Source organism: Heterocephalus glaber, unplaced genomic scaffold, assembly GCF_053883595.1.
Source record: "Heterocephalus glaber isolate CG9 unplaced genomic scaffold, H.glaber_assembly_v1.0 deba00001532, whole genome shotgun sequence".
NCBI classification, from domain to species: Eukaryota; Metazoa; Chordata; class Mammalia; order Rodentia; family Bathyergidae; genus Heterocephalus; species Heterocephalus glaber.
In genome coordinates this window covers 23,496,661-23,520,346 of record NW_028258330.1, presented here as the reverse complement: position 1 = coordinate 23,520,346, position 23,686 = coordinate 23,496,661, and the positions used below count along the sequence as shown (strand labels likewise).

At 47.3% G+C, this 23,686-nt stretch overlaps 1 protein-coding gene across 4 annotated transcripts in view; it reads right to left on the bottom strand.

Moving 5' to 3' along the window:
• The window catches only part of Hck (HCK proto-oncogene, Src family tyrosine kinase), a 37,650-nt gene extending 18,194 nt beyond the window's left edge, over nucleotides 1-19,456 (bottom strand). The window contains exons 1-5 of one of the 4 annotated variants that reach the window (XM_004840586.3): nucleotides 19,170-19,456; nucleotides 6,270-6,387; nucleotides 2,659-2,698; nucleotides 2,209-2,311; nucleotides 1,071-1,169 (exon numbers count right to left, since the gene is read on the bottom strand). In XM_004840586.3, coding sequence (XP_004840643.1) covers nucleotides 1,071-1,169; nucleotides 2,209-2,311; nucleotides 2,659-2,698; nucleotides 6,270-6,386 — 359 coding nt within the window. In that variant the 5' untranslated portion in view covers nucleotide 6,387; nucleotides 19,170-19,456. Of the gene's footprint in view, nucleotides 1-1,070; nucleotides 1,170-2,208; nucleotides 2,312-2,658; nucleotides 2,699-2,783; nucleotides 2,930-6,269; nucleotides 6,388-19,169 lie in introns of those variants that run through there. The other 3 variants (XM_004840587.3, XM_021254896.2, XM_021254897.2) reach the window with 3 other exon arrangements.
• Nucleotides 19,457-23,686: the final 4,230 nt, after the last annotated feature.

Below are 23,686 nucleotides of genomic sequence, written 5' to 3'. Positions count from 1 at the left end.
ACATTTACCAAAGGCAAATCCAGTTTACTGAGACTGAAACCTGTGCAATTTGGGAGAGACTTTTTTTAAAAAAGAAAAACAATGCAGCATTACAAATGCAGAGTGCTTCACCTCTCCATGTGAAGGATGGGCAGCTGTCTTAGCTCATTGCGGTCATACATCTCAAGTCTGCAAGTTTCACAAGCACACATGACCTTGGGGAAGAACCCTCTCGGGGCCACAGAGGCCTGTAGAAGTGAAGGCCTGAGTCTGCTTAGCTTCCCACTCAATCCTCTGAGTATGCACAGGCGAATCCATAGTCAGCATGACTTTCTAAGCCAAAATGTGAGACTGCAAAGAACTTTAAACTCTGGAACTCCTGGGAACTTTCCTTCATTCTTCCTGGATATTTGGGATATTGAGTAGGAAAGTTTAAGTAGCAGCAGCTGAATCCACTCCCACCCACACTAAGGTGAGGAGCTGTGATATATAAAGCCCCAGAACAGATGTTAGCAGGCCTTGATCCTGCTGTAAACCTGCTGTGTCACTTAGAGCAAGTTGGTTTCCCTCTCTGGGCCTCTATTTCCTCTGTTATCAACCAGAGAGAAAGACAGATAATATTCATTGAGCTCTTATTATCTACAGAATTGTTGCTTTTATTATTCTGATTTTATAGGTGAGGAAACTGAGGAACAGAAAAGGGCAGTAACTTGCCCAGGGTCATTTAGCTTAGATATATAAAGGCAAGATTCAGATCTAGGCAGACTAACTCCCCAGCCCAAGTGTGAGCTCTCATTCTTGTGGGAGAGGCAGGCAATGCACATGTGAACAGCCAGAGAAACAAGATGATTTTTGCTAGTAAGAGGTGTTCAGAGGGAATAAAATAGCCTTCCACAAGGAGAGTTGCAGAAGGACCCATCTCAGGCAGGTGGGCAGGGAAGGCTCTGAGGCCTGATGCTAGAGGAGCCAGCCAAGCCACAAGCCCTGGGAAGTGTGACAGGAGGGCAGACACTACATGCAAAGGTCCTGAGGCAGGAACCGTGCTGGCTTTGCTCACACTTCCTTTTGGGAGGTAGGAAACTGATACTTACTCCTCTGTCTCCAGAGAGTTAACGCGGGCCACATAGTTGCTTGGGATGTAACCCTCTTTCTGGGTAGCCAAGGATTGCGCCCTCCACCACTCCCCAGACCTGAGGAACAAGAGAGAGAGAAGGGATCAGGGCAAAGGGACTATCCTCCATGTCCCTGTGTCCCCTACCCCCAGGGAGCCAGGAGGGGCAGAGGCAGGTCCATGACTGTCTTGCCCCTGGCCTGGGCCCCACGACTAGGAAAGGGATCTTGGCATAATCCCCACTGAGCATCCGAAGTTGAACCTTATCCCAGAGTCTCTGCCTGTGGCCCAGGTCCTTGGCCCTGCTCTTCTCTCCTGGGCCTGCACCTTTTCTGAGGAGCTGGACCCAAGACAGGGGCTGAGCCAATGAGAGACACACAGTGGCTCCAGGGGGCTGACAGGAGGAGTCAGAGGGCTCAAGGGCCTGGCCAAGCACGACTTCTCCCACCCTTGGGCCCCTGCACCTCCTGGCCACAATGCCACTGATGGCCAGGTCTGGAGGGGGATAGGAGGTGCCCACTCAGAGATCCAAGGGTTTCCTTCTCTGTGGGGCTGGGGATGGAACGCAGGGACTCACAAATGCTAGGCAAGTGCTCCATTACTGGGCTACATCCCAGCCTTTTCTACTGTTTAAGACAAAGTCTTGCTAAGTGGCTCAGGCTGGCCTCAAAGTTTTGATCCTCTCTCGGCCAGATTCAAAGACTTCCAAGTACAAAAATCACTCAACAGGGCCTGGCCCATGGGGAAGTCTGTGGCTTAATCACTGGACTGTAGGAAGCTTTCCTGGAAAGTGTGCTCACCTGCTCATCACTGCCTGGAAGTGTACCATTCATACATGCATAGTCCCCTTTATGTTTCTGACATCTCCAAGTGATAGCAAAACCCTTTATGATGATCAGTTTATCAGTTATCTACTCACAGTCTAACAGGTGCTTTTTTAAATTTTTTTGAGACAGGGTCTCACTATGCAGCCCAAGCTAGCCATCAAGTTGCACCCTCCTGTGTCAGCCCCCAAGTGCTAAGATTAAAGGCATGCGCCATCTTTATTGAAGCACAAAAGAGGGCATAACTGAGTCCAGAAGAGGGTATGTCTTAGGGGCACTGAGATGGAGACTCACTCCTCCAGGACCACCATTTGGTCCCCCTTCTGGAAGCTGAGGTCTTCTCTGTGAATGGCATCGTAATCATACAAGGCAACCACAATGAAGTCCTCGGAACCTGCTGGGAAGGGAGATACATGCATGGTGAGGCTCAGTCTGAGCAGACCCACAGCCTGAGTGTTTCCACGAAGCTCCTGGCCCCCAGCTCTGGACCCACCAATGCGTCTGTCTAATAGCATGAATAACCATCTCACTGTGCTGGGCGTGGCTCCAGGGTCTAAAGCTAACAGGGTTTTGTTCTTGTTACTGCTCAGTGTTATAGAAACACAGGGCGCCTGACAAAGAACTTCAGGGGCAATTCAGGGGATTTTCAAGGATGGTTTTAACTCTGGGATTTTGGTCTCAAGCTCTGATCCAGAACTTAACCTAACCGTCTTCAAGGTACGTGACTTCTCTGCAGATACTCACCCTCCATGAGCCCCGGGGGGTTGCTGTTGCTGTTAGGCCCCTGCAGGGAAGAAATGGGAGAAGATGAATCTGAGTGTGAGAAGCCATGGAAACGCTGTTGAAAAGGATGCCCCAGAGCATCTTACCCTATCCTTGTGTGTCATGGGACAAGGCCCATAGAGAACATGCTTGATGTCACTTTAAGGGCAGAGCCACCACAGGGATCCAGGTTTCTTGAGTTGTAGCCTTTGCTCTTGACCTTGGATATACTAGAGGATGTTGTATTGGCTCTTCACCTTCACATACAACAGGTGATCAAAATATACCATGTTTAAATTAATAATAGTTCTTACAGTAAAAGATACATTTCTGAGGCCAGGCATTTAGCTCAGTGGTGCTGTGCCTGACTCGAAAGTGGAAGGTCCTGGGTTCAATCCCCAGTACCAGAAAAGAAAAAGACACATTGCCATTAATCCCCCTCAAAATATTCCCCCTCACTTTGAATATACACACGCATATCCCATCATTTTTGTCACTTTCTGAAGCAGTTCTGGAAGTCCTCTTGTGAATGTCTTTAGTTGCAGTTGTGGCTGCCTTGATGCCCTGAATGTATTCCAGACACTTATCTTTCATGGTCATTTGGACTTTGGAGTAGAACCAGAAGCTGCATGGTACCATATCTGGTGAATAAGGTGGGTGAGGACACACTGTAATGTTTCTATGAGCCTGCCTTTCCACTGGATGGCAGTAGGCAGCATCATTCATGGCATTTTTGATCATACCTCATAAAGATACTCACAAAAGAGGGCTTCCAGAAGTTCCTTCTCTCTCTCTCTCTCCATCCCCCCCCACCCGCTCTCTCTCCTCTCTCTCTTTCTTTCTTTGAGACAAGGTCTTGCTGTGTAGTCTAGGCTGGCCTAGTTCAAGTCTAGGCTTGAACTCACTATGTAGCACAGGCTGGCCTTGAACTTACGGTGATCCTCCTGCCTCAACCTTCCAAGTGCTAAGATCACAGGTGTGTGCCACCATGCCCAGCTCCAGAAGTACTTTAGAAAGTGACAAGAATGATGCAATATGTATATTGGAAGCGAGAGGAGTATTTTGAGAGCATTAATGGCAATGTATCTTTTACAGTAATAATCTTTAAAAAACTTTAAACATTCACCCTAGTTTTTCATCACATCTTGTACAGTGAGGGGGTTAGTCCAGATCAGTATTTTCCAAGGCATGTTTGAAGAAATCATAGCTCCACCAGCATTTCTCATGAATAAAGGTTCCACTGTGTATTTGAAATAATCTAAGCATCCACCCAAAAGGGGTAACTGCCATCTATACCATGTGCTCCAAGCATTGCTTGGAAGAGGGAGGTCAAGATACATTTTTGGGTGAAAAAGGTTGGTTCTGTAGAATGAAAAATACAATACACTTATATATAACACACACACATCCTCAATGTCTTCTGTGGACACCCACTTACTACATGGGTGTGAGTGTAAGTTCATGGAAAAAGGTTTCTAAGAGTCCACACCAAGAGTTGATTTCTCAGAGGAAGGGGATGAGGCATTTCTGAGGAGGGATGCATTGGTTAGTAATTCTGTAGCTTTAACTGTCATTTTTGATTTCTTCCATTTTCAAGGAGAGTGTATTTGTATGTCATACACATCATGAAGCACTCATTTGAAAAAAGGAATTTTGGAAACACTGAGGAATGCATGATTTGGGGGGAGACTCACAAAGTCCATTACAAAGAGTCACAAAGGCTCTGAGGAGTCCTCTAGGGAAGGAATTGTTTCACCCACATTTATCACACGGACCTGACCTGGGGACCTTCTGTCTGAGGAATATGTGACTAACTCACCTCTGAGCCAGCGTCCTGTGGGGGGACAACTGCCTCCCTTAGATCTGATGCTCCAAATCTGTGGGAGAAATCCTTGACCTCCCTCTGGGCCTCTGAGGACCTGAGACTCTGGAGCCCTCACCACACACAGGGTCCAGGGGCACACAGGTCAAGTGTCAGAGAGAGAGCGGTGACCACTCCATTATTCTCCCTTCTCCAGAATTAGTCCTGTTCTAGGCATTAGTTCTGCTTGAGGAAAGAGCAAACAGATGAAGAGAAGCCAGGAACTCATGTCATGGCAATTTGGAAGGGCTGGGAACTTTGGCCTTCAATCTCTGTAGGCTACCATGGGGCAAAGGGAGTGCATGTGTGTGGGGCAGGCTGAGGGGCAGGTCTGGGACCAAGGAGTAGGGGGTATAGGGTAGTAGGCCTCCCTCCAATATGAGGAAGGACTTCTAAGTGGCCACCCCAGGCACGGGGGAGGCACCTGGGGAGGCACCAAGCAGCAGCTGTGCTCGCCTTGCCAAATGCAGTTAAGGGGAGCCTGCATGGCTGGAGAGTGGAGAGAACTCCAAGTTTGAGCTTAGAAAGACCTGGCCCCTGGGCCATTTGACCTCATTACCCTGGCTGTGAAGCAGCATCACTCCTGCGTCCCAGCTGCAGTGCAGCCTCCCCATAGGGAAGTGCCCTTCCTGGGCCTCCGAGGTGTTTGAAGGCAGGAGCACTGGTTACCCTGTTAGCCTGCTGTGGGCGCAGCCACCCCCGGGCTGTACCAGTATTCTCACCTCTGCTATTATACAACCACTGCTCTCGTGACTATCACTGCCACAGCCACCATTACTAGTGGCTATTACCATGACTGCTGTTACCATCCCTGCCATGACTGCAGTTTTATCATCACTCTTACTCCTACCACTGGTACTTAGCAATGGGGGCTGTGCTGCCCAAGTTTGTGTTCTGGCTTCACCTCTTGATAGCCATGTGGCCTTAGGCAAGTTATTTAATTTCTGTGCCCCATCTATAACATAGGTAGAATACAAATTGTCACCTACATGATGTTTATTGTGAGCACTGAGCTTTTATTTTATTTTAATGTATGTAGCACTGGGAATTGAGTTTAGGGTCTTCACACTAAGCTATTTCCCAGCCCTTTTTATTTATTTTATTTTATTTTGAGATGAGACCTCCATAAGTCACTGAGTTTCCCAGGCTATGCTTGAACTTGTAGTCCTCCTGCCTCAGCCTCCCAGAGTACTGGGATTACAGGGGTGCACTGCCAAACCGGCTGATCATGTCAATACTTGTGAAATACCTAGGTTAATGTTTGGCTCACAGTAACCTCTGGATAAGCATAAAATAAGTAAGTAAACCCTTCTACTGTGGTTACTACTACTCTTATTTACCATCCCTCCCTATTCCTGCTGCTCCTATTGCTCTTACACTCCCGATGTTATTACTACCAGTCTTACCACAATGCTCATCGTTTTCTTGCTTGACATCCATCCTGCGTAAGTGTTGTTACTGCAACTGCTGTTCTTCTCAGTCTGGTCCCATGTTACCCCTAACGTGGCTTGAAGACCAGCAATGGCCACTTAGCCTGGTTAGTGCAGCAAAGCTGGGCTATAGGAAAGATATGATTCCCTTGCCCAGGAAGCATCTTGAGACCCATCCTGTGGAGTGATGGCTTTGAGATGGGCAGCAGCGCCATCTCACCTCAGCACACCTCACCCAGCTTCTGAGGGTGATGTCGGGGGCACTGGGCAGCAATCAGGATGCCCAGCCCTCCTCTACTCACCAGCTTGACTGAGGACGTGGGGTCCGGTACATACACAGGGGTGTGCAGGTTGGAGCTAGGCTCAGTTTTGGAGATTTTCCCTCTATCCCGGAGGAACTTGGACTTCAAGCACCCCATCCTGCAGCAGACAGAGGGAAGGGAGCCCAGATTGTTCAGAACCCCATGCAGGCTGGCTCCCCACTGCCTTGCTGCTTCAGCACACTGCCAGCCCCCCTGGAGCTGCCTGGCTGGACCCCCTGGCTTCCCCACAGTACTGGCCCAGAACATGCAGCCCTGGGGACCATGGAGCAGTGGGATTTGGCACTTACTCAGGAAAACTCACAAAGCAGGTGGGAGTGGTACAGGGAGACCCATGGGCAGAGGCGGGAGTGGGCCATGAGCACCACTGGCTCCTGAGTCCGAAAGCCTGAGCTGATCCCTGCCCTGCCCCACCCAACCAGCACCTCCTTTCTCACAAGTGTCAGTTCCTCATCGGCAAAATGGGGAGAATCATAAAACCTCCTGGCAGAGGATAGGAGGCTGGGAAAGCCCGAGGTGGAAATCCTCAGCACAGCTGGGCTCAGAGCCACAGGAAAACACAACTGTGTTAGGTAGTAAATGTCAAAGATGGCATCACATACCATGGCTCCAATAATCTAGCTAGGTAATAATCAAGGCCCCATATTCCTGGGGTTATTTTATAATTGGTTTATATCCTTCCCTTTCTCTCTTCCTTCTTCCCCTCCTCCTTCTCCCCACTCTCCACTCTCTCTTTGTCTCTGGATTTATTTGGTCATTCATCCATTCATTCATTTACTCAATAAACATTTACAGAGTACTTCTTTAAGCCATGAACAAGGCAGATAAATCCATGTCCTTATGGAGCTCAAATAGATGTGGTTAGGAGACACAATCAGTAAACAAGAAAACAAATAATATGACAAATGTAGCCAGTGAAAATCATGACAGCAATGAAATAGGGTGATAAGGGAACACATGGGCAGGGCCCCTTTAGACAGCTGCTTGGGAACAGCCTCTCTTTGGAGGTGATGTGGAACCTGCAGCCTGAATGACACAAGGGAGCCAGTCATGTGATACTCGGAGGGAAGAGTGTTCCAGGCAGAGGGAGCAGCAAGTGCAAAGGCCCTGAGGCTGGACTGTGCCTGGAGAAAAGGAGGCCCTCCAGGCAGGAGAAGGATGGCAGGTGACAAGTCTGTCACATCTGCTAGGGCCTGTGAGGAATTTGGATTTTATTCTGGGGGTGGTGGAAAATCATGGAAAGTTGTTGGCTGGAGAACGATGGGGTGCAGTTTGCACTTTAAATCATCCCAGTGGTTCCAGGGGGAGGTATGGACTCTAGGGAGCAGGGGCAGGGAGCCCAGCAGGGAGTCTGCTGTGGTCGTGCAGGGATGAGATGACAGCGGCCTGGCATTGGAAGTAAGAAGTGGACAGCTTCGGGGGACACTTTAGAGGCAGAGCTCACACACTCTGTTGCTTTTTAATTCATAGCTGCTTCAAGAGGGCTGAGGGTGTAGCTCAGGTGTAGAGCACTTGCCTAGGGTGTGTGAAGCCCTGGGTTCTAGCCCCAGCATTGCAGTAAATAAATAAAATTAGGATCTCAAAGAGAATATGTTCACCTGATGGGAGCCAATACTTACTGTGGGAGTGGCAGGTGTGTTTATTTCTGCTAAGGACATGTGTGCTTGCTGAGCGGGAGGGCTGTGGGCAGCTACATGGCAATGCCCGCTCTCCCCAGCTCTACAAGTGCAGTTTTCCCTAAAGCAGGAAGAATTTGGTTGTACTTGTTAAAGTAAACTTGGTATTTGTGGTTCAAGAAAGAAGATTCCAAATTTCTAGGTTTAGGGAAGTGACTTTATTATTTATTTATTTATTTAGGTTGTTTTGAGACAGGGTCTCACTATGTAGCCTAGGCTGGGCTCCAACTCACAGCAATTCTCATGCCTCAGCCTCAGGAGTGCTGGGATCATGGGTGTGAACCACCATGTCCAGCTTAGGGAAGTGATTTTAAACAAAGGAAAGATTCCTTTTAGGTACCAGGATTTGTCTGCCCTGATAGGGATTGGGAACAGTTTACCACCTCATGACATGAGCAGTTTTTGCTTCATTTGTTGAAGAAAGAAACACATTTAGACTCCTGTAATTCCAGATCATTAATTTGAAAAATTATCAGAATTAATCACGGTTTTATAATGTAGTTATATACATTTAAAACTGAAACCAACATCTCCCTTTGATTTGTGATAAATATGCATTATGACTCTGGGAAATTAAGCAGCATCTTGTGAATTTTTTTATGGCATAAAATTATGTTAATTACATGCCACATATTTTGTTCAACAGAAGGGAGTTCTGGGAAGAGCGCTCTGCCTTGTGACACAGGGCAGCTCCCTCCACCTCTCTGAGCACCCACTGATCTGCAGCTCCCAGCCTCACAGTTCCCAGCCCAGTGCATACTGGGCACCTAGTAAGTGTAGTTCATGTTCCCAAGGGACACAGAGCCCTGAGGGATGGGCTCTCGAGCCCTTGTGTTCCTTCCCACCCTGAGGCCACTGGGGGAAGGACAGTGGGGTGGTGGAGAGCACCAAGGGAGCTGACAGATGTGCACATGTGGCACACAGTAGGCACTGAGGTAACCTGTCCTGTTCACCAGCACAGAGGGTACTGGCCTGGTGCACTTTGCACTTCCTTTGGCCCAGAAGCAGCCCTGGGGTAGCCATCCTCTTACAACAGGAAATTCCCATCGGTTCCATTTGGCACAACAAAGTGTGTGGGCTTTTTTTTCTTTTCTGTTCTGTTCTGGGGATCAAACTCAGAGCCACATGCAGTCTAGGCAAGCATCCTACCACTGAGCTACACCTTCAGCCCCAAAGTGTGACTTTAAAGTGATATGATGTCAGGAGTCAAACGTGACTGCCCCCTTAAACCAAAGGAACCATGTCCAATGTCTGGTGTGGAGTAGGCAACAGAATGTCCTTTGTCATGTTCACTAGACCTATAGATGTCACATGAGCCACATACAAAACTAAGGTTTTGTACAACTATGTTTTTAAAAGCAAAAAAAGGTGAATTAATTTAAAATGAATTTATTTTATATATTTTTTTCATTTTTTGAGATGATGTCTCACTGTGCTTCCCAGGCTGGCCTTGAACCCCAGGGTTCAAGAGATCCTTCTGACTCAGGCTCCCGGGAAGCTGGAATTACAGGTCCAACCCTGGTCTACATTCTTTTATTGTACTCAGTCTTTATATCCCAATGTGTTTGGCAGCTCAAAGCTACCACACCTGCCAGGGCAGAGGCAGGCCATTTCCATCATCAATGCACAGTCACAGTGGGTCTTGCTCATTCTGTGTCCCTGAGTGCTTAACCTGGTGCCTATCTGGTGCCCAGTAAGAGCTTCGTGCACAGTTAGTGCATGAAAACCACGCGGGCACTGTGCTCTCTGGACAATGCAGGTAATAGAATGCAGCTTCTGTTCCTGGGACTGAGTTGAGAAGGGAAGGCTGGAATGAAGGCTGAAGTTGGGAATCATAATACTCAAGTTTGGATCATGGTACTACACTGACTGGCTATGGGACCTGGGGCAAGTTACTTCCCCTCTCTGAGTCTAATTTTCTTTCCTCTAAAATAGGAGGCACCTAAGCCGGGGATGGTAGTGCACACCCATAACATCAGCACTCTGGGAGGCTGAGGCAGGAGGATCATAAGTTCAAACCCAGCCTGGGCAACTTAACAACTCAGTGAGACCCTGTCTCAAAATAAAAAATAAAAGAAGTGCTGGTGATGCAGATCAGTGTGAAAGCCTGGGGTTCAAATCCCTAATATTACAAAAAAAAAAGGAGATGTCCTGTGCGATAAGGGATGTGAGAAACTATTTGAAACCTCCCCACACACGTTTCTCTACCAATGTGGTTCAAAACCAGGCCTGAGAGCAGAAGTACCCTCTGGGGCCCCATGCTGGCTCTGAACAGCTGACCCCTGGCTGTGACACTTCCTCAGCCACTGCCCACACCTGGAACCTGAAACCTGCTCTAGCACCTCACTGGGCTTCTGGGACTGAGGTGGGTCAGCTGGCACCCAGCTTCCTTCCAGGGTCGCCATGCTGGCTGATCTCAGTGCCAAGCCCAGGGAGGAGAGGCCAGAGCATGTGGTCCTTCATTCGGTCCTTTCTCTGCTAAAAGCTCACTGTGTGACTTCAGGCAAGTCTCTCTCTTTCTCTCTGGGCCTCAGTTTCTCCAAGTGAGAAGCTGGACAAGAAGTCCTCTAAAAAGGACAGCTGTGGTTCTCTCCAGCATGGCGTCTGTTCCTCTTCTTCTAACTTTGGCCCTCCTAGCTTTCCTCTGGGGACGTCCTCTCCCCAGTCTCACTTCATGGACTGGGAAAGTGGACTCCAGTCCTTCCACCCCTCCATAGGCATGCATCTGTGACCAAGCCTGCTGAGTTGAAGTAACAGGAGCAGAAATGGACATGTGACTGTCCTGGCCAAGGAGAACCAGCCTGTGGCCTCTGGCTCAGAAACAGGGTTGTAGCAGGAGAAATGAAGAAACAGACTCTTAAACTTGGCTCAGGCCTTGTCTGGAGCTGATATCTCCAGACTTTTTAATAGCTTCCCTCTTCTGCTTGAGCTAGCTGGGGGCAGATTTCTGCCCATTTGAATACCAAAATACTGTCCAGGACAGAGGAAATTCTTACAAGGGATTGTAATTCACACTCAAGTGCAAATGGCTGATAGCAAAGACTTCTCTGATAGCAGTTTTGATAGAAGTTAAGATGATCCTAGAGCCATAGAGTAGGTGAGGATGGGTGGAATGTGGATCCCATTAAAGTGATGGCACTGAAGCCATGCCTTAAAAGCACCTGGCATATGATAGGCTCTCCGTATTCATTTGTGGAGTGAATGGATTGTGTTCTACTCCCTACAGGGCATCACCATGTGGGGCCAAAGGCAGAAGATCAGAATTGTGAACCCATTTCTCAGATAGAGCAATTAAGGCCCTTGGGAGAGAGGGTCTCCCCTTGGTCAGTGACAGGCAGAACTAGTTCTCAGCTCTCCTACCTCTCGTCACCCATGGCAGTCAGCCCTGGAGGCCACAGGCGACAAAGGGGAAGGGGGGAATGAGGAACCCCAAACAGGAAGCTCAGGAAGGTGACCGCTGGGCCCACAGCTTGAGACTGTCCAGTTAGAGGAACTTTCTCTTCTCGGAACAGCTCAGAGGGGTTAGGGAGCCTTCCCCAAACAGGGCCCAATTCCCTGAGCAGTTTCTGGGGATGCAGAGCCTGAGTCTCCCTTTTCTCAGATTCTGTGTCTTCTGAACAAACCATCCCTATCCCCAAGTGAGTGTTGGTCATTTGAGGGTCACCTCTGGCTCCTTAGCTGTGCCCTTTTCGGAGCCTCGGTTCCTTTCTGAGGGAGCTGGGAACTTGGTCCTGCAGACAGGAAGGGACTCGGGGGATCAAGGCCTTGGTACACAGATGAGTGCAGCCCCCAGAGATGGCCTGGCCCTGGCTGGTACAAAGGTGAGGGACGGAACAGCGCACTGAACCTGGAACCTCTTTGTTTGCTTGGCTTAGCTAAATGGCTGGCTCCAAGATACCTGAGCTTCAAAGACTTGTTCAGACTATGGACTCATCTCTTTTTCTTTGTACTAGAAATTGAACCAAGGACCTTGTGTAGGCTAGACAAGGGCTCTACCACTGAACAACACCTACAGCTCTTTTCATTTTTTGAGGCAGGATTGTCCAAGCTGGCCTTGAACTTGAAACCTGCCTGCCTTAGCCTTCCAAGTAGCTGGGATTACAGGTGCTTTGCCTGTACATACTAAATTCTTAGCATGTTCAGTGTTACCTTTGGGTCATGTGGTCAGTTCCAGATTTCCAGGGCAACTGTGAACTTCTTTGGAATAACTTTTTTTCTAAAGCAGGCAGGGGTGGGACAGTTTGGAAAATACAAGATTTGAAGCCAGTCAGAGCTGGGTTTCAATCCTAATTCTGCATCTTACAAATAACCAAGCCTTTTAAAATGTAGGTCAAGTCACAACCCTCCTCTTCTCAAAACCCCCAGGGCTCCCATCTCACTTGGAGTAAAAGCCTCAGTCCTCTCCTTGGGATTTGACCTCCTCCAACCTCATAGACCTGTCTCCTGCACTGCTTCCATCATTCCACTCCTTATCCACCTCACACATCACCTTCCTCCTCCCCTTCATGCAGCAGCCTCAAGGGTGCCTCTCAGCTCTTCAACTGCAAAGGGCACAGGTGGTCAGCAGCCCTGGCTGTGCTGTGAAAGCCACCACTGCTGCCATGTGGAGGGACACTGAGGCAGGCCAGTGACTAGGGCACAACCCTGCCCATTCTCCTTCCAGCAGTTGGAGCCCCTCCACCTGCCCTTCCTCTCGTCTCCCGCCTCTTCTTTTCCTTGCTCCTTCTCTTCTTGCTTATGGGTCAGATCTGTCTCTCCTTACCTCTTCCCACCTTCTCACCCCACAAACTCCCTGAAAGTTCCATCCCATGGGAGGGAGGCTGCTTCTCAAGGGATCTGGATGCACACACCGGATACACCACCTGTTGGTTTGGTTGTGCTCTGGGAATGTAAGACACCTAGGGAAGGAAGGACCTTGCTCTCTTCCCGGCAGCATCTCAGTGTGTAAAGCAAGGACCCAGCTGGTGCTAGGAGAATTTCTGCTAAATAATAAAACCAGGTCCCCTAGTTTCCTGGGTGTGCCAGCTTTCCCATGACAACTGTGAATGCCCCCTTCACACAGGAAGTGGTGACCAGTTCTACCCACTGGGCACAGTGACTGGTTCCACTCTAACCTGCCATGCTGCTCTGAGGCAGCTGTCCTCAAGCCTCAATAGTGCATGCTCTGACCCTTTCAGTTTTCTTTCTTTGTTTTTGGTACTGGGGATTGAACTCAGGACTTTGCGCTTGCAAGGCAGGTGCAGTGCCTCTGAGCTAAATCCCTGGCTCATAGTTTTCTTTTTTAAGTTGACAGAGCTCCAGGCCTTGGTTTCTTTTATATTTTGGAGGATATGTATTTTGTTTTTAAAATTATCTCTCATCTATGAAAACATTAGTACATCCATCCTGTTAAAAACATAAACATTACAAGGTGGATGTGCTGGTGTGCACTTATAATCCTAGCTACTCAGGAGGCAGAGGCAGGAGGGTCACAAGTTTGAGGCTGAGGTCCAGTGAGACTCTGTGTCAAAGTAAAATTTAAAAAGAGCTGGGAATGTAGCTCAGTGATAGAGCACTTGCCTACCATGGGTAAGGCCCTGAGTTCAACCGCCAGTATTGCACACACATACAAAACATTAAACATTTACAGATAAAATCAAGGCACCCTTGGGTCATTTCTTTCTTTCTTTTTTTTTTTTTTTTGGTACCTGGGATCAAACTCAGAACCTTGCACTTGCAAGGTAGGCACAGTGCCACTGAGCTAAATCCCTGGCCCTGGGTCATTCCTTTTATACACCACCACAGACACCTTTTGCCCTTTTCTACCCAGAAAACCTCTGCCAACATCTGGCCTCTGCCTCCACATTCAGATACATGTATATGGAAGCAGGTGCTATCCATGCCCTGCCCCTTTCATTCTACCCTTTTGGGACATTCTGGCAGGACTTACAACTGCCAGCATCTATGCCCGAGAGTTTCTCTGTGGCTACAGGTGCCTGTGGTGTCCATGAGCTTGGCAAGCAGGAAGTGCTAATGAGCTGTCAGACCTTGAACCAGCAGCTGGCAGACACAAGTGGACACACATTTCAGTCCCCTCATCTCTTGAGTGAGCGCTGCACTGGCTCTCCGAGTGCCCAGGGGGACCAAGCTCCAAGTGCTCACCATGGGAATAGGTTTGATCACATTTTTATTGCTGCTTTCTCTTCCCTAGTTCCATACCTGGGTTTCTGAAATCACCTCCCAAATAAACTGTTTACATTTGAAACCTTGTCTATGGTCTGCTTCTGGGGAAACCCAAATTATAACATAAATACTCATAGAAATCATGCACGGATATATATGTGTATGTGTGTGTGTGTGTGTGTGTATGTGCATGCAGGTGCACATAAAAGGAATTGCATTGCTGGAATCATGAGGTGGTGTCCCTCTCACACCCATTTTTCAGATTAAAAAAACCCCTGAGATTCAGAGAATAGAGGGATTTTCCTGGAGCACACAACTAAGAGGAGGCAGAGTGTGCATTCAAGGCTCAGGTTTGTCAAATGAGCTCTGTCTATTGCACTTCATTTCTCTAGCAGAAATGGGGCTACATCTCTGTCTCTGGTCCCAAAGACTTCAGGGTGATGCTGGGAGCTCAGGTGGTGACTTTGGGGGAGGATTAGACATGCAAGTCCCAGGGCAGGGTGTCAAGAGGATGCAGCATCATGCAGGGCTACAGCATGTATGGCCACAGCCACTGAGAACAAGAAACATTTTATACAGGAACAAGGGTTTTTTCCACATCACTGCCCACACCTCTGACCATACACATGTCGCCCAGGCTGTAGAAATGGGGTGGGGAGCAAAGTGCTCTGGGGGTTTGTGAAGAAAGATGGAGGGTGAAAGAGATCATGCTACTGACTCACTGGGTGGGTGGGACAGTTACCCTCTCCAGCCTTCATGTTCCTTTTCTAAAGAAAGGAAACCTGGTCATGATTGGAGAGTGATTAGAATAGTTTACAGGTCAAGGTCCCCTGAGTGCAGACACTCTTCTCATCCCCTGCAGAAAGGGCCCCCAGGCAGTGGCCTGGATGGGATGAGATTATGATGCATGTTTTCAGGCCTCTCATTGTAGCTCAGTGGTAGAGTTTTTTTTGTTGTTTTTTTTTTGGTACCGGGGATTGAACTCGGGTCCTTGAGCTTGCGCAGCAGGTGGCGAAACCACTGAGCCAAATCCCTGGCCCAGTGGTAGAGTTTTTGCTTAGCATACATGAGGCCCTGGATTTGGTCCCTTGCATCTCTCTCTCTCTCTCTCTCTCTCTCTCTCTCTCTCTCTCTCTCTCACACACACACACACACACACAATAACAAATAAATAAAGATTTTAAAAATGTTTTTCACACCCACTATGGTGGTAATAGTAATAACCATAATAATGCAGATAATAGAGATTGTTCATGAGAATGTGGAGAAAGCCAACTCTCATATGTTTCTGATAGAAATGTAAAACGGTGAAAAACAGTTTGGCAATTCCTCACAAAATTAAACAGAATGATGATATGACCTAGCAATTCCAGTTCTAAGTATAAACCTAAGGGGACTGAAAAGCAGCACTCAAACAACTATGTGTACACAACAATACTATTCACAATAGCTGAAAGGTGGAAACAACTGGAATTTCCATGTACGGATGAATGGATGAACAAATTGTGGTCTATCCAGACAATGATTCAGCCATAAAATGAGTGACGTACCAATACTTCTTACCATGTGGATGAACTTTGAAAATATTCTTTTAGGCGAAAGAAGTCTGCCGAAAAAAAAGTTACCTATTATGTGATCTCATTATATGAAATGTGCAGAATAAATTAATCCAAAACCAAAAAGCAAAGTGGTGGTTGCCAGGGACTGTGAATTAACTACTTACTGGGTATATATATAGTTTTCTTTTGGGGTGATGAAAATATTTTGGAAATACATAGAGGTAGTGCTTACACAACATTGTGAATTTCCTAAATGCCACTAAATTGTTTACTTAAAATGGTTAATTTTATAAAGTTATGCGAATGTTACCTTAATTTAAAAAATTTAAATTGCAAATTACACAGGAGTGCTAATTTAGAAAGGTTAAACAAGTGATGGTACATCAAACAGTAGAATGTTATACAGCCATTAAAAATCCAAGGACATTATAATGACATGGAAATGCTTATAATGTAAAGCGAAACACATAAATAACGTAAAAAGGGTATGTGCAGCATTCCACTAACAATGTTAAATAAAATATGCATAGAAGACTGTAGAATGTACTAAAATTTAAAAATCCATGCTTTCATGTTTTGAGTACCTTCTGAGTACCAGACACAGAGAAGAAGAATAAAGATCCTTGCAGCAAAGAGCCTGTGGCCTGGAAAACAACATGGGTCTGGAGAGAACTGGGGGACCCACAGAGCTAGACTCTGCTCTCTTCTCTGCCCCAGACTCCCTGGGTGACCCATCCAGGCCCCCGTATTCCTCTCACACAAAAGGGAAGGGTGACAGTGCCACTCTGGAGAGTCAACCAGCCTCTTGGGCTTTTCCCCAAGAAATATCTGCACATGTGCCCAAGGCCACACACCCAGTGATATTACTTATTGTAGTGAATACCTGGGAATGACCTGAATGTCAAACAACAAGAGAATGAGAAAAAATGGTGGTGTCCTTCTGGGATACGCACGGCAGTCAGAGGGAATGAATTAGACCTCTGTTTCTCATCCTGGATAGATCCTGACAATTTAATAACAAGAAAGGAGGTTGCAGAAGAAGCTCAGAGTCAGATACTCATGTACAGTAGTCCCTCTTTATCTATGATTTAGTTTTCCAGTTTCAGTTACTTGGAGTCCACCGTGGTCTGAAAATATTAAATGGGAAATTCCAGAAACAAATAATCCATAAGTTTTAAATTGTGTGTTCTTCTGAGTTGCATTATGAAACTTCACACCATCCTCTCCATCCCAGTCAGGACGTGGATCACTCCTTGGTCCAGCATATCCATGGCATAGGAGCTGCCCACCCACTCGTCCCTTAGTCTCAGTGATAAGACTGCAGCAGTGTTGTAGTGCTTGTGTTTAAGTAACTCTTGTTTTACCTAATAATGGTCCCAAAGCACCAGAATTCTGATGTTGCCAATTCAGATATGCTGGAGAGACTGCAAAGTGCTGTATGCAGTGGATCAATACTCTCCATGATTTCAAGCATCCAAAGGAGTCTTGGGATGTATCCTTTGTGGATAAAGGGAAACTGCTCTAGAGCTTTAAAATATAGAGAACAATTTTATGTATTGTTTATGCATAAATACATGTGCGATAAATTTATAAAGGCAAAGACTGGAAGGACCAGAATCCATGACAATGGTTGCCTCTGAGGTGGGAAAGAAATAGGAATAAGAGGAATACAAGGTGGAGACACTTATTTTATCTATTATGTTTAGTAATTTTATTTTTAAAAAATTGGATGCAAACAGGATAAACACTGACATTTGTTAATTTGAAGGGTGGATTCCTGGGATATTTAGTATATTATTCACTTCACCATATTCTAACACTCCACCCCCCCGAAAAAAGATGAATGAAAACAAAACGATGAGATCTTTCTCTAGGCCAGCCATAGGTGATGCTAGTAGTTCTCAAAGTGGGGTGCCTGGGCCAGCAACATCGGCATTCCCTGACAATGCAAATTCTCAGTGTCCTGCACCAGATCCACAGTATCAGGAGCTCTGAAGTTGGGGCCTAGCACTGGGTCTTTTAGCAAGCCTTCCAAGGGGATGTGGACATGCAAATTAAGTCTGAGAACTACTGGGCTGGACAGTAACAGTAGTGACAATAGTTAACATGTATTGGGTATTGAGACCTGTCAGACAGGGCTCCAAGAGTTTTCCTTCAGTACTCAAGTTAATCTTCAAAACAACCCATGAAGGAGCAACCCAGGTCTGAAATCTGAAATGCTCCAAACTCTGAAATTTTTTGAGCATGGACAGGACACCACAAGTGGAAAATTCCACACCTGACCTCAGGTGACAGATGGCAGACAAAATGCAGGCACACCAAACTGGGTATGGTGACACACACCTGTAATCTCAGCTATGTGGGTGGTTGAGGCAGGAGGATAGAAAGTTCCAGGCCAGCCTGGGCAATTTAGCAAGACTCTATCTCAAAATAAAAATGGCTGGGGATGTAGCTCAGTGGTAGAGTACCTCTGGGTTCAATCAATCCCCAGAATCGAAAAAACTAAAGCCAAAAATGTAGACACACTAAAAATGTATAAATAACTTTCAGGCTATGTGTATAAAGTGTATATGAAACATACAAATTTAGTGTTTAGATTCCAAGGTTTCCCTGTGTACTTGACAATATCCACAAATCTGAAAAAAATCTGAAATCCAAAACACCTCGTCTCAGCCTTTCAGATAATCAACACTCAGCCTGTTTTAATTAATATCATCTCCATCCTGAAATTGTGGAAAGGGAAGCACAGAAAAGGCCAATCCCCCCTGTGAAAGGCCCAACAGAGAGTTTGCCCCCAGCAGTTCCTTCCTTTGACCTCCACACTGAACTGTCACAAACATCACCTCTCACATTCTAGCTCACACAACCTCCAGAGGAAGACTTAAAATAGTCCCGTTTTACAGATGAGGAAACTGGAATCCAGAGAGACACAGTGACTCGCCAAGGTCTCACAAACAGGAGAGTGACCGGGAGGACATTCCTTGGTCTTTGTCCTGGAGGTTCTGAGGTTGGACTTAGACCTGACAGCGTCTGGCGGCTGAGGGGGCAGGAATGAGGGGTAGGAGGAAGGCGGGAGGAGGGTGCTGAGCGGCCCAGCTGCAGCCCGCCGGGTGTGGCTCGCAGGTCACGCCCCTACCCAGCTGCCCCCTTCCCCACGCCAGCTGCCAACCCGGCGTGACCCGTCACCCACCCACACTGGGAACCATAAGAGCCTTCCCCTCCCGCTTCTCGCTTTCCCCCCTTCCCTTCAGAAGGGGAACCTGGACGGCCCAGAGAAGCGGAGCCACGCAGAGCCACTCGGGCGCCTCGGTTCGCGCAGACCCTCGTCCCCCGCCTGTCCCGCGGCTCCCCGACGTCCCTCCTCCCCTCTCCGCCCCCGGCTGCACTCACAGCCACCCCACCCACGACCCGCGCTACCTCCGCCATCGGAAGACCCCGTGCCCCCCCCCCCCGATCAGGGGTTCCCAGCCCCGACGCCACCTCACCTGGGAGCCGGCTCCTCGTCGTCTCTCCGGCAGCCCGGATCCTCGCAGCTCGAGCGCCCCCCCAGCTCCGCGGTCTCCGGGCCCGGGCGCCCGCGCCTGGACAGCACCGACTGACTTGAGCACGGGCGCGGGGCCGCTCTCCGAGGGGCTGCGAAGCCGCGGGGCTGCTGGGCACGGTAGCGGTGACCGGCGTGTCCCTTCTCGCTCGCTTCTGAGTCTCCGCGCGCCTCCGAGGTGCAACCGTGGACCCGGGGCGCCCGCAGGCATCTGGGCGCCTTAGCCGCGCCCCGAGCCACACGAACCCCGCCCCAAAGTGTCCTAACACCGCCCCCCTTAGAATCAGACCCCACCCCGAAGGGATCCTAGCTCCAGGAGGATCCTAACCTCAGGCTTCTGCTACCGCTATTCAAATCCCACCTCCAGAGAATTTTTTTTCTTTTAACGTCACCCACTGGAGGCTTCTAACCCTGCCTCGGAGGAACCTAATCCCACAACTGTGCCACCAAGGATTTTTAACCCGTCTTCCAAATATCCTAAATGCCTCCTTCCCAAATCCTAACACCTCTTCTAATGCATTCTAATCCCGCCAGCAGTCTAACTTTGTGATTAAAGGATTTTAACCCCACCCCCAGGGATCCTAATCCCGCGAGTTCAACAACCCAACACCTGCTCTCCTCCCAAGAGCCGAACTCTGCCCCCAAGGATTCTAATTCAACCAAATGAAGGATTCAAGCCCTCATAATGGAATATTATTCAGCCATAAAGGATAAAATCATGTCGTTTGCAGGACAATGGGTGGAATTGGAAACCATCATGTTAAGTGAAATAATCCAGCAGCAGAAAGTCTATATCGCATGTTTCCTCTCATATGAGGAATATGGGGGAGGGGAGAAGGCGAGAGAATAAAAGGGAGAAAGAGAAGGAGAGGGAGGGAAAGAGCATGGAAGTAGATAGGAGACTATTAGAGAAGGGGCATGGGGAGGAGAGGGAGAGGATAATGTGGGGGATGATCGCATATGTTATATGCACGCACCAACAGGCCGAACTGAAACTCACTAGCCTGGGTAACTAATACTCACTTTAAAAAAAAAATCTAGCCCTTTCTCAAAACTTGTAACCCATGGGTCGGGGATTTAGCTCAGTGGTTTCGTAGCCTGCTGCGCAAGCGCAAAGACCCGAGTTCCATCCCCGGTACAAAAAAAAAAAAAGATTTGTAATCCTAACCCCAGGGATTCTAATATTGTTCCTAGGTGATTCCTCTCTCCCAAGAGTTTTAATCTCCAGGATTCTAATTCCACCCATCCAAAAATTCCAACCTTTCAGAGATTCCAACTCCGCCTATCAAAGGATTCTAACCCCTCTCTTCAAAGATTCTAAACCTGCTCAGAAGGGCCCTGCCCCACCCTCATCACCCGCATAGGATTCTATAGCCCTCCCTGAAAAATTCCGACCCATTTCCCCCATTCCATCCCTCCCCACTTGCCTTTCCCCCACCTGCCCTTCCTCCACACTGCATCCCCAGCCTTCCCTGCCCTTCTGTCGTCAGAGGTTTCCCTTCCACCTTCCCTTGCTATTCAAACGTTATGCAAAGTTCTCCTCGCTGCCCTCCTGCAGGAACCTCCTGGCTTCATTTCGGGCAGGATTCTGGACAGTTCAGAGGGCCAAGTGGAAGGGGGTGAAAGTTTGGCTGGAGGGCCTAGGCCTGAGATGCATGGGCTGGTGCATGCAAGCGTAGAGCACTTCCATTTCTGGGAAAGACAGGACTGTCACCCTAAATTCTAAGGAACAGCCTTTCAAAGCATATAGAGATCAGTCTGTTCCCACCGCTCCCAGCCAGTCCCAGCCACTGTCACCTCTCCTTCACTTGCTTATACACGTGCACATTCATTCATTCAGCAGTGCTGTGCTGGGCTCCATTCTGGGGTCTGGGGTGTGACGAATTCTCAAATTCAGCACTCTGAGTATCTGGGCCAGATAGTTCTTTTTTGTGACCAACTGTTCTGCACACAGTAGGGTGTTTAGCAGCATTCCTGGGCTCTACTCACTAGATGCCAGTACCAACCCCCCTCCCTAGTTTGGATCATCACAAGTGTCTCCAAACATGGGCAGATATTCCCTGAGAGGGCAGAATCGTGAATGAGAAAGACAATGACCCTACTCTTACATGTTTGGTATATGTGCTTGCATATGTGTTCACCCTTTTTATAAAAATAGGCCATTTTTTTGTGTGTGTTTACTTAAATGATACTCAGTTTCTTACTTTTTCCACTCTATTACTGTTATTAGTATCTGTTGAAGGTCACAGCCCTACTGTAGTCATTGTTTATACCCTACACATTTTATTTTTTTCATTCTCCTGGTCATGGACACCTAAATTGTACACAGTTTCTTGTTAGTGTAAACAGTGCCACAGTGGACATCCTTATCCATGTTCCTTTATGGACCTGTATGAGAATATTTGGAAGACTTGCTTTGCCATGAATAACAATTGCTGGCAGAATGGCCACTGCCCCATTCTCTCTCCCACCTTCTCCACATTCTTACCAATCCTTGGTATCACACAATGGTCTTGAGTTCCAGAAGCAGAGCCTAGATACAGACTTGAATGAAAATAGTTTATTTAGGAAATACAGAAAACTGGTCAGGAAGTGGATGAATGAGGCAGAGAAGGGAAGGCAGCCAATTAAGGGAGGATTGTTGAGAAGTTACCATTGTGGGCAGCTGGGGTTCAGTCCGCTGGGGAACCTGGAGGCAGTGTACCCTCCCCACCTGTCAGCCATCCCACCAGAGCTGCACTGGGTGAGGGAAACCCTGAAAGGTATTAATCTCCGGCACTTCTGGCCTGCCCCATGCATGCTCCAACCACTAGACCCTCCAGGAGGAGCATGGGAGGTCCTGGGGGAAGGCCCAAGGGACACTAGAGGGTTTTCACCAACATTAGCTACATCTCCTTTCAAAACTTGCCATTCTGCTGGCAAAGGACCATAGAGAGCTGAAACATTCTCTAGGTCACAGACAATTTCCAAAATTTTTTTCTATTGAAGTAATGTTGCTATAAAAATCCTTGTACAAAAACAATCAAAATCCGTGTACAAATTCCCAAAGTTTGTATCAACTTACTGTAGCATAATTTTTTATAAATACACCTTTATAAATATTCAGTTTGATGAGCTTTAGCAAATGTATACACCTGTGTATGCACCAACCCAATTAACATTTCTCTCACCCCTAAAAGTTCTCACTGGATACACTGGCACATACCTGTAATCTCAGCTACTTGAGAGGCTGAGGCAGGAGGACTGAAACTTTAAGGTCAAACTTGTCAAACTAGTGAGACCTTGTCTCAAAATAAAAAAGTAAAAAAGGGCTGGGGATGTAGCTCAGTGCAAGACCCTGGATTCAAACCCCAGCACTGGACAAAGATAATTCCTTTGTGATCTATTGTGGTCAACTCCTCCTATGCTTAGGTGGCCTTAGGTGGCTACTGTTTGCCCCTTTTATCACTATAGATTAGGTTTATTTTTTCTAGAATTTCACATAAATGCAATCATGCAGCATGTTTCCAGTAGTTTATTCTTTTTCACTGCCAAGTGGTATTCCACAGTATATACTTATCACTATTTGCTTGTCCATTTATTTGTTGATGGACATTTGGGTTGTCTTCAGTTTTTCACCATATCAATAAAGCTACTATGAACATTCATATATAAGTCTTTGTGTAGACATGGTTTTACTTCTCTTGAGTAAACATTAGGACTGGAATTGCTGGGTCATATGGTAGGTATATGTTTAACTTCATAATAAACTGCTAATCTAGCTTTGAAAGTGATCACACCACTTTTTACTCCTACCAGTGATACATGATTTCTAGTTGCTCTGAATCCTTGCTAACATTTGGTATTGTCATTCCTTTTAATTGGAAAAAAAAAAAGCTGAGCATGGTGGCACACCAGTAATCTCAGCTACTTGAGAGGCTGAGATAGGAAAATTGCAAGTTCGAGGCCATCCTAGGTGACTTAGCAATACCTTGTCTCAAAATAAAAAAGGCTGGGATTATAGCTCAGTGGTAGAGCACTGTGTGGCATCCTTAAGGCCTTGGATTCCATTCCCAATATCACAAATTAATTAAATCACAAATTTTCACCTAATTTGGATATTTGCACCAAAAATAGTTACAAAATTGCAAATTTTATCCTAAAGCATTGTCTTACTAGTCTTTGGAATGGCAAACATTTTGTCTGCTCATTCACGTTCAGTGTCACTCATTAGATATTGCGGAGGGTGTAACTTCTCAGGCCAGGTCATAAGAGACATTGTGGCTTTTGTCTGGCTTTCTCTTGTGTCATTCCCTGTGGAGAAAGCCTGCTGTCCTGTGTGAGGACACCAGCAGTTTGTGGAAGGACCATGTGGCAAGGAAATGAAGCTTCCTTCCAAGGACCAGCACCAACTGGCCAGGTGTGCATGTGAGCCGCCTGGGCAATGGATTCTCCAGTCAAGCTCTGAAGTTACCACAGTCC